We start from the raw sequence: 11,123 nt of genomic DNA on the forward strand, positions 1-11,123 counted from the left end.
TGTTTATGAATGAAGGTATAAAAATCCTACCCCAGCAGCATATTAGAAATAAAATAATACATCATGAGCAAGTAAAGTTTATCTCAGGAATGCAAATACAGTGCAACACAGAAAATCTGTTATTATAATTCACCAATGTAATTACTGTAATGGAGAAAGAATATCTCAACCAATATGGAAAAAGTATTTGAAGTTCATTACTTATTTATGATTGTTAAAAATCTCTTAGCAAACAAGGAATAGAAGGGAACTTCCTTAATTTGTTAAAAGTAGTATACTAAAGCCTGGGGAAAGCATTTTACTTAAAAAATTTCTGATGTATTCCATTTAAAAATCTGGATTAAGACAAGAATGCCTACGATTACTGCTTGTGTTCAATCAAATACCAGAGGAAGTAACCAATGATGTAAGAAAAGAAAAAGGAAAAGTTGTAAAGAAAGAGATTACAATGTTGTCATTTGTCGATAATGTGCTTATATAACTAGAAAAATAGCAGAATTAACAGAGAAACAATTAGAACTAACAAGAGTTTGGTGAGGGATTAGAGTCAAGATAAACATAAAAAATCAAGAGAATTTCTCTATATTAGCAATACCAATTAGAAAATAAATTAAAAATAAGGTGTCCATAATAGCAACAAAAGCTAGAATATAGAAACTAACCAAAAATATATATTTCTTCTATGGAAAATATTTTAAAACTAATAAATGAAACAGAATATCTGAAAACAGAGAGAGACAGCCTGTGCTCTAGGATAGACTTATTAGAAAGATACCACTTCTCTTTAATCTATAAATTTGACGTGATGCCAGTCAAATTTCTGGTTTAATCTTCTGAGCAAATCAGTAATTATTCTAAATTGATTTGATACCACAAAGATTGAAGCCTTAAAAAAAGAATAGTAAAAAGGGAGCTTTTCTTCTGTTGGATATCAATACAAAACTACTGTAATAAAACCAGTGTGGTATTGGTAAAAGAACAAATAGATGAGCGGAACAAAAGAGAAACAGACTCATGTATATATATATGGACCCTTGATATTGCAAAGATGGTACCACAGTTCAAGTGAGAGGAGGATGGATTGCTTCAGTCAATGGTGATGGAAAACTGTTTATTATTTGGAGAAAAATGAAAATGGATCACTGCCTAATTCCACATACAAAAGTAAACTCCAGATAGATTAACAATTTAAATGTGAAAGATAAGACTTTCAAGTTAATAGAAAACAAATGATTAGGAGAATATCTTTGTGATCCAGGGTTGAAAAAGGACTTCTTAAACAAACCTCTGTACGCACAAGCAATAAAACAAAACAAAAAAAAGTTTTTTGATTACCTAAAAAGTAAGGATTTTTTGTTCAACAAAGGCCTACCGTGGGTCAAGGTAATGAAACAGATGACTCATTGGGAGAGAAAGTTTGCAATGTCTAAAACTGATGGAAATGTGCAAAAGAACTGTAAGTAAACAAGAAGACTAGAACCCCAACAGAAATATGGGCAAAGGAAAGAACAGACAGGTTATAGAAGAGGAGACACAAAAGATGAGCAAGCATGTGGGGAAATGCTCAAACAACGAGATATCATGTTACACTGGCTAGAATGGCAAATATTAGCAAGCTGGATAATGCCAGGTGTTGTGGGGCTAGAGGAACTGGTGTGGTCTTGGGGGGAGTGTCATCTGGTGCTGGCATTATGGAGAGTAGCCTGACAGTACATGCTTGTATACCCTGTGAGCTAGCAGTTCTGTTGCTGAATATTTATTTCAAAAGAAATTCTCAAACAGGACCTTAAATGGACGCATGTGTGGTGGCAGGGAGCTAGAGGAAATCTAAGTGCCCTTTACTGGGGGCAAAAGAACTACACAAGAGCTGGAGGCAGCAGACTAGGTGACACACAGCAACATGGATGGATCGCAAAAACAAAGTACCAAAGACACAGTAAGACTTCTTTGCGTAATTAAGAATACAAGTACAAAATAAAATACACATTCCACTTGAATTTATGCAAATAAAAAGATTACATAAGACACATTTTAATATTTACCTGTGGTTGAAGAGAGAATTAGGGATAAAAGGGATTAAAGAAGAAGAAGAAAGGAAAGAAACAAGACCTGGTCCTTACCTCTAAGGAACTTAGTGCACATAGATAACACAAGACTGCGGTTAGCTCACTGGGCCTGTCCGTCTCCCACAGTTCCCAAGAAGTCTTTGTTAGGCTGATAGGGTGACTGCAAAAGTTAAAGCTTTTGAGGCAGTGATATTTAAGAGTGAAGCTCTGTAACAGCAATACCAATAAAATAGCACTCAGACATAGATAAGTACGTGCTTACTGTACTTTGCGTTTGTACAATTCTAAACACCATGTAATGTTAAAAAAAAGTTAACTGGGGGCCGGCCCCGTGACTTAGCGGTTAAGTGCGCGCACTCCGCTACTGGCGGCCCGGGTTCGGATCCCGGGCGCACACCGACGCACTGCTTCTCCGGCCATGCTGAGGCCGCGTCCCACATACAGCAACTAGAAGGATGTGCAACTATGCCATACAACTATCCACTGGGGCTTTGGGGAAAAAAAAATAAAAGGAGGGGGATTGGCAATAGGTGATAGCTCAGAGCCGGTCTTCCTCAGCAAAAAGAGGAGGATTAGTGTGGATGTTAGCTCAGGGCTGATCTTCCTCACAAAAAAAAAAAAAAGTTAACTGTTTATGGGCTATATAGATTTTTGTGAAACAAACGTAAGACTGAGAATTCAAATAATTAAGATAGCAAGCCAGGATGTGAAGAAGAAAGTGTTTCAAAAAAAGAACGTCAAGCTATTTTTGTATACCCGTGGTCATAGCAGCACTTATTCACAATAGCTAAGAGGTGGAAGCAACCCAAATGTCCTTCGATCGATGAATGGATAAACAAAATGTGGTATATATATGTATATATACCTGCACACACAATGGAATATTATTCAGCCTTAAGAAGGAAGGAAAATTCTAACACATTCTACAACATGGATGAACCTTGAGGACATTATGTTAAGTGAAATAAGCCAGTCACAAAAAGACAAATACTGTATGACTCCACTTATATAAGGGATCTAAAGTAGACAAATTCATAGAAACAGAAAGTAGAATGTTGGTCACAAGGGGCTGGGAGAGGGGTAAAAGGAGAGTTGTTTAATGGATATAGAGTTTCAGATTTGCAGAATGAAAAGTTATGGAAATCTATTTCACAACAATGTGAATATACTTAACACTACTGAACTAAACATAAAAATGGAAATTTTATGTGAAATGAATGTTTTTTACCACAATAGAAAAAGAACATCAAAAAGCAGTTATGAAGTGAATTTATTAATGATAGGTGATTGTGTGTTGATTATATAGTTTCTGCTTGCTAATTGATTACAACCATCGGTCCCACATTATGGAAGTAAATTTCTGAAAATATATTTTTCTCTCTTCTAGGCTTCTCTAGCAGAAACAGATAAAATTACTCTGGAGGTAGCAAAACTTATCAAAGATGATTTCCTACAACAAAATGGATATACTCCTTATGACAGGTAACCTAACCTGATTTTCTTTCTTTCTTTGAGGATTTTCTGTTGAGTTTGAAGAAGGAGCTACCTACCCATTAAGAACCTTTTTTTTTTCCCTCATACAGACATACTCTGACTCAATATATAGGTTTATTTTGTATTTTCATAGCAGACATCTAACGATCTAATATTTCCTCTTGTCTTGATTTTGCTCGTTTTTCCAGTTGTGACAGTATTTTCACTCATTATCCAACCATCTTCAATTTGATTTAATTCTGGCTTAGTGTGCAGAACCTGGGGGTCATTGCCTCCTTCAGAAGCTTTTCGCACTACCCCTTACCACCGCCTGGGCCTTCTGCTCTCTTCCTAAATAATTATGTTCCACCTTCCTGCCTTGTTTCCTAAGAGCCCTATTCTTTCTACCAAAGTCCCTGTTAGACGTCCCACCAACCTCTGCTGCCCCTGCCCAGTGCTTGCTTTTTTTCATTATTGTCTCTGCTACTACCGTGGCTTCTTTAAGGTTCCCAGGTTCCCATTTCTTTTAAACTTAGATAATTTGAGCCTTTTCATCACAGGCTAGCTTTTCTCCCTCAAATCATATTTGGCCCCATATAAGACTGAAGAGGGCACTGAACAAGTAGAAAGGTTACCAGCATGTGGGACAAGCAGAAAATATGACAATATAATTAGTAAGGCTCAAAAATCCTTATCAAGAATTTAAGCTCTAGCAACTACCCACACAAAGATAACAAGGGGAAAATTCTTTGGGAAGAGTGTAATAGGGTGCATGAAATTGTGTATGCCAGTGTGTTTAAATGTTTCGGAAAGTTGATGAGAATGCATGTGATCCAAGTGGAATATTGACCTGTGTGTCTTCATCATTAAAAGGTCTGGGTAGGGGCCAGCTCAGTGGCGCAAGTGGTTAAGTGCGCACGCTCTGCTTTGCCACCCCGGGGTTTGAGGGTTCAGATCCTGGGCGCACACCGACACACCGCTTGTCACGCCATGCTGTGGCGGCATCCCATATAAAATAGAGGGAGATGAGCACGGATGTTAGCTCAGGGCCAATCTTCCTTGGCAAAAAAGAGGAGGACTGGCATTGGATGTTAGCTCAGGGCTGATCTTCCTCACAGAAAATAAAGGTATGGGTAACTGTACATGAACACTTCAACAGGGAAAGGGACACTATTAACTGTAGGCAATTGCAGTTTCCTGCTTTTGCTGTTATTCATTATTCCTTAATGCACTTTCATAGGGGATTTTTTTTTATTGATGTTTTAATAGTTTATAACATTGTGAAATTTTGAGTTGTACATTTTTGTCTGTCCATCGCCATATATATGTCTCCCTTCACCCCTTGTGCCCACCCCCCACCCCCATTGCCCCTGGTAACCACAATACAGTTTTCTCTGTCCATGTGTTGGTTTATATTCCACATATGAGTGAGATCATACAGTGTTTGTCTTTCTCTTTCTGGCTTATTTCACTTAACATAATACCCTCCAGGCCCATCCATGTTGTTCCAGATGGGATGATTTTGTCTTTTTTATGGCTGAGTAGTATTCCACTGTATATATATACACCACATTTTCTTGATCCAATTGTCCGTCAAGGGACACTTAGGTTGTTTCCACTTCTTGGCTATAGTGAGTAATGCTGCAATGAACATAGGGGTGCATAAGCCTCTTTGGATTGTTGATTTCAGGTTCGTTGGATAGATTCCCAGTAGTGGGATGGCTGGATCATAGGGCATCTCTATTTTTAATTCTTTGAGAAATCTCCATACCGTTTTCCATAGAGGTTGCACCAGTTTGCATTCCCACCACCTGTGTATGAGGGTTCCTGTTTCTCCGCATCCTCTCCAACATTTGTTGTTTTTTGTCTTGGTGATTATAGCCACTCTAACGGGCGTGGTATCTTAGTGTTGTTTTGATTTACATTTCTCATAGGGGATTTTTTACAACTCACTTATTTTACCGTTTGGGTTACTCCTTTAACTGGTTAGTACAAAAACAAATCCCCAGAGAGTCAGTAGATTGTGGCAATACTGTTTCATTGTTCTTCCTGTTTGATTATTGTAACAGATAAAAATAAGCATCACTCTTAAAATGAATAAAAGAATACATGTCTCCATCTATCCGTCCACCCCATATCCTGAGACATTTCTGTCTAAAAACTCTCGTTAAGTAGTTATTGGTCTTTTCATTCCTTATGTATCATCCAATAAATATAAGTAGTCTGGATATTTAAATAAAGAAGCCACTGCTCTGCTATTTTATAGATGAAGTTTTAAAGTCTGAACCTCATTTGGGTTTTGTTTTTGTTAATTATTTTGACTTTCATTTACCCTAGGTTCTGCCCATTCTACAAGACAGTGGGGATGTTGTCCAACATGATTGCGTTTTATGATATGGCCCGTAGAGCTGTGGAAACCACTGCTCAGAGTGACAATAAAATCACGTGGTCCATCATCCGAGAGCACATGGGGGAGATCCTCTATAAACTCTCCTCCATGAAATTCAAGGTATATTTTGTTTCTGCTGTAACGTTTTCTAGTAGGAAAATTTTTTTTAAATTTTTTTAATCATTTGAGTCCCAAACCTGTTGTGTGAAAGGTGCATTTATCATTTTCACACATGCTCAGCTTATGTAAAACCAGAAAAGACCTCAAAGTTATGTTCAAATAGGAATTCTAGTGATAAAAATTATAGTATGTCATGTCTAAAATAAATGCTGACGTGTTTTCCCTTTTGTCTTAATTGCCAGGCAATTTAGAACTAAAATCATTGCTGAGCAGCAATTACCTTACCTCAAGTACCTATTAACATCTACGCCCCATGTTTATCTGAAATGCCTTCTGTTGTTTACTTCTTTTAAGTGTGCTATTACGCGTCGTTTTTAACTTTTCAGTGGACTCTCATTCTTTTGGAAGTATACAAAATAAATAGATAAATGAAATTGTCAGTAGAAGCTCAAATGTGTAAGATTGTTTTTAAAATATTTGATCAGTTAAATTGTGTTTAATTATTTCCCAGTCATGACATCCAAGTATACTTATTAATCATCTATTGAGAAATTGAGAATGATTCTCTGAATGTGTATCTTTGTATATAGAGTGTTTGTTTACACTATAGGTTGAAAATAAATCTGTACAAATAGGCATTACTATATCAAGAATTTAAAAATATTCACACCCTTTGAGTCCTGTCATTCCACTTCAAAACCTATAACCCAAGGAAATAATCAGAGATTTTTTATGTGGATATATATAAAAGGTTGTTTATTAAACTTCTTAAATGTCATCCAAGAGTGAACAGAGCCAACAGCACATTATGGCATGTACGTTATGGCAAGAATATTACAAAGACATTAACATCTTTTTTTCAAAGAATCCAAAGACATGGGGAAATACTTATGGTATAATGAGTGAAAAAAATCAGGTTGCAAAGAAATTCCATATGTAGTTTGAAACAAATTTGATTTTTAAAAGTTATACATATTCATAGGAAGAAGATACAAAAAATATCTGCAATAACAATATAATAGTGATGATTTCGGGTAGTGTGATTAAAGGTGATATCTTTTTTCTATTTACATGTACATTGTATCATATTAACATCCCAGTTATTTTTATTTTTTTTTTTTTGGTTTTTTTTTTTTTGTGAGGAAGATCGGCCCTGAGCTAACATCTGCCAATCCTCCTCTTTTTGCTGAGGAAGACTGGCCCTGGGCTAACATCCGTGCCCATCTTCCTCCACTTTATATGGGACGCCGCCACAGCATGGCTTGACAAGCAGTGCGTCGGTGTACACCCAGGATCCGAACCGGCGAACCCCGGGCCGCCGCAGCGGAGTGTGTGCACTTAACCGCTTGCACCACCGGGCCGGCCCCCCAGTTATTTTTTAATGTCATTAAATATTATTTTGTGGCTGGAGAGTAATATTTTGCTATTCTTAGGCATTTAGGAAATTTCCAGTTGTTGGTATGGATAGCTTTGTTCATGTAGTTGGTTTTGTGTATTTTCCTAGTATAGGTTTCCAGGAGTGGGATGATTGGATCAGAGAGCTTAAATATTTTAAAGTTTCGTTTATACATATTACTCAATTAAGTTGCTTTCCATAAGGATTTTAAATGTGGTGCCTTTTAAGATTATTTTAAAAATTTTAGTTCCCTGTCCCAATGTGATACTACCAAACCTTGAATAGTAAATTCTGTTTTGACTAAATTCCAACTATCATATACATGCAGTGGAATGCATCTAATATGTGATGCTGCATAATTTCCCAGTATTTTGATATAGTTGAGGACAAATCCATTTGGTCATTGAATACAGTTAGCCGGCAAAATACAAAACTGGAACTTTGTCTTCTGTTTGGTTGGAATATTACTCCATTTATACATTTCTACCCTTAAAGGAAAATAAGGATAATTTTGACTCTTGCCTGTGTTTTGCCAGTATACCTCACTTAACCCAATACTCAAAGTATATTAAATAAAAGTAACTTACTATATATTTTGAAAATTATTTTCCAAAGGTAAATTGAATTCTGTAATGTCTTTTTTCAGGACCCGGTGAAAGATGGTGAAGCAAAGATCAAGGCCGACTATGCACAACTTCTTGAAGATATGCAGAATGCATTCCGTAGCCTTGAAGATTAGAACTGTGATTTCTTTCCTCCTTTTCCTCAGCAAGCTCTCATATGTGTATATTTTCCTAAATTTCTCATCTCAAATCCTTTGCCTCTTTATTGTGGAGCTTTGAGACTAGTGCCTACGTGTTATCATTTGTTTCCCTGTTTATTTGGTAGGTCTGATATAAACAAACATTCCTTTGTTCCAGTGTTTGAAGGGCCTCCCTGATCCTTTCTCCGAAGTGGTGAATGTGGTAAACATGATATGCAATGGCTACACTACTGTAAACTCCTACATGGAGCCACAGCCCTCCTTGTCCTCGGTTTGCCCTTTCCTCGTGCGCCGTTAAATTGTAAACAGGACTACTGCATGTACTCTCTTTGCAATGGATTTAGAATGGAAGGCCAGATTTCTATACATTTTGACAGGTACTTTGTGAAATGACTCAGTATCTATGTGATAAGATTATTTGCAGCTTAGCGTTTTGCTAAGTAACTGCTTTGCAGGAAATAATTGCTTTTTTTAAACATGAATGATTAATGTTCCAATTATGCATTGCTTCTCCCAGTGTAAATCAGGAATATTTCTTGGAAACTGTTGGGAACTATACTGTTTTTAAAACAGGCATTTGCGGGGTTCAGCACACTATATGAATCAATACCTTCTAAAAAAGTGAAAAAGGAGCCAGGTGGTCAAACTTAGATTAACATCATCTTGTTAAAGCATATTTTATATCACTAGGAAAAATTCAGTATCAAGGATTATTCTACTGCATTACTAGGAAATTCTTTTTAAAATTACATTTAAAACAATCACCGAGAACTTGATCCACATCACACCCTCTTTGTTTTCCTCACACATCTTAGAAGCCTAAGCTTCTAAGAATCATGTGGTGGTGGGATGGGCAGTAAAATGCGACAGAGAAGATATTTAGTCGTGCTTAAAGACTTTTGCACCTTTAAGGACCAGCTGGGCTATGGTGACTCTTGGGGCCAGAGTGGCATTATGTTTTTACAAGATAATGACATGTGTCACGTGTTTGCATTTTGGTTTGCTTAATGAATTTTTGAAAAACCAGTTTACCAATTGCAGAAAATATTACTTTTCATGTGGTTTTTGATTCATTGGCTCAAAAGATTTCTCAGAATATCTGTAGCCACAGCAGCACAACAGTTTCCATTCTGTAATAGGGATGAAATTAATTCTTGTATCTGCTGATAACAGAATCTGGGTATGTGAACAAAGATCATTTCACCCTGTCTTGTAAGTGTATGTTTTAAAATAATAATTTCTGTTTTTGTATAATAAGGCACATTGGAGAACAGCTCTGAGAGCAGCAATTTTCCTTTCACTCTTTCTGACCAATAGTGCTGGTACCATTGCTTCCTCTTTGGGAAGAGGAAAGGGAATGTGAACATATCTAACAGTCTCAAATACCCAAGTGTGATAGCATAAATAAAGTATTTATTTTATGCCTCAGTATGTTATTATTTAAACTTTTAAGTAATGTATTTCTTTTGGTCTGTTAAGGAAAGATGTAGTCAGTGGAGGATTCAGCTGTAGTCTGTTTAAATCCTTGCAGATTGCGTGTTCTTTCAGTGGCCTGCTCTATGGGATAGGTATTCTTCCACGCAGCTTTTTTTAACCTTTCAGAATATTGGAAGATAAAAATTATGCAACGATTTGTTGAGATGTGGACTTAATGGTGCTGCTTAATCAGTTTGCTTCCAGTGTGGCCTCCTACCCAGAGGCCCCAAGACCAGTGGAAATTCAAAGGATTTCAAAAACTTTATTCCGACCTTACACCTACCAGCAAACTAGGATTGTGATAGTAACGAATGATACGATGAAGAAAGTTTGACCAAGTTTGTTTCTTGTTGTTCTGAATTTGCAATGTACTTTCTTACTCCGTTTTAAGAATGTTGATGTATGGATGTGAAGACGCTAGAGAAACCGCTCAGATATTCATTGTAAGTGTCCCTTCACCTATTTGTTGTGGAATTTCAGATTGGTCATTGATCATATTTCTTTAGTAAGAATGTGTTAAAGTTACAACAATCTTTTAAAAAGATAATGCAGTTCTATATTTATTATGCTGTGCCTGGTCCTAAGTGCAGCCAGTTAAACAAGTTTCATATGTATTTTTCCAGTGTTAAATCTTACACATTGTACCCTTTGGAAATTTCCTTCCATCCTGAAGAACGAATAGACGAGGCCGTATATATCGCCTCCTTATCCTTGAGATTTCACTATCTTTATGTTAAAAGTTGTGTATAATTGTTAAAATCTATGAAAAAATAAAAAGTGGATTTAAATTAACGTTTTTCTCTGTGAGTGTATGTGTGTGGCAAGATCTACTAGAAAACATGCCAGAAACATGCTAGAAAACAACATACAGTGTTGTATTTTGACTTATTGGTTTCAGTATGAACTTTAAAATTTTTTGTTTCTCCCTTTCTTTATAGATTGTTACTTGAGATCATGAAATTGAATTGGGGCCCTCACTATAGACTGCAAAAAGTTCTATAATCATGTACTACTGTGATTTGGAAATATAGTACACAGATTCCCATACCATTCTGAATATTACTTTAAATTGAAAAGTGAATGGTTTCTAAAAATACACTTACTGGGGCCAGCCCTGGGGCATAGCAGTTAAGTGGGCGTACTCCACTGCTGGTGGCCCAGGTTCGGATCCCGTCCCGGGCGCACACCGAGGCACCACTTATCAGGCCATGCTGTGGCGGCGTCCCATATAAAGTGGAGGAAGATAGGCACAGATGTTAGCCCAGGGCCGGTCTTCCTCAGCAAAAAGAGGGGGATTGGCATGGATGTTAGCTCAGGGCTGATCTTCCTCACAAAAATAAAAATAAAATAATAAAAATACACATAAAGGAGATTAGTGATACTCACCTCTATTTTGGCAAATGAACTAAAGCCTGTAATTCATGATTTTGCAAGCCAAAT

General features: G+C 36.8%; 1 protein-coding gene across 2 annotated transcripts in view; it reads left to right on the forward strand.

The window, feature by feature from the left end:
• Positions 1–10,475, forward strand: part of ATP6V1A (ATPase H+ transporting V1 subunit A) — a 60,596-nt gene extending 50,121 nt beyond the window's left edge. For both annotated transcript variants that reach the window (XM_058555812.1, XM_058555811.1), the window contains exons 13-15: positions 3,454–3,548; positions 5,877–6,048; positions 8,091–10,475. In XM_058555812.1, coding sequence (XP_058411795.1) covers positions 3,454–3,548; positions 5,877–6,048; positions 8,091–8,183 — 360 coding nt within the window. In that variant the 3' untranslated portion in view covers positions 8,184–10,475. The remainder of the gene's footprint in view (positions 1–3,453; positions 3,549–5,876; positions 6,049–8,090) is intronic.
• Positions 10,476–11,123: the final 648 nt, after the last annotated feature.

The sequence above is a fragment of the Diceros bicornis genome, chromosome 15 (genome assembly GCF_020826845.1).
Source record: "Diceros bicornis minor isolate mBicDic1 chromosome 15, mDicBic1.mat.cur, whole genome shotgun sequence".
In the NCBI taxonomy this organism is placed as follows: domain Eukaryota; kingdom Metazoa; phylum Chordata; class Mammalia; order Perissodactyla; family Rhinocerotidae; genus Diceros; species Diceros bicornis.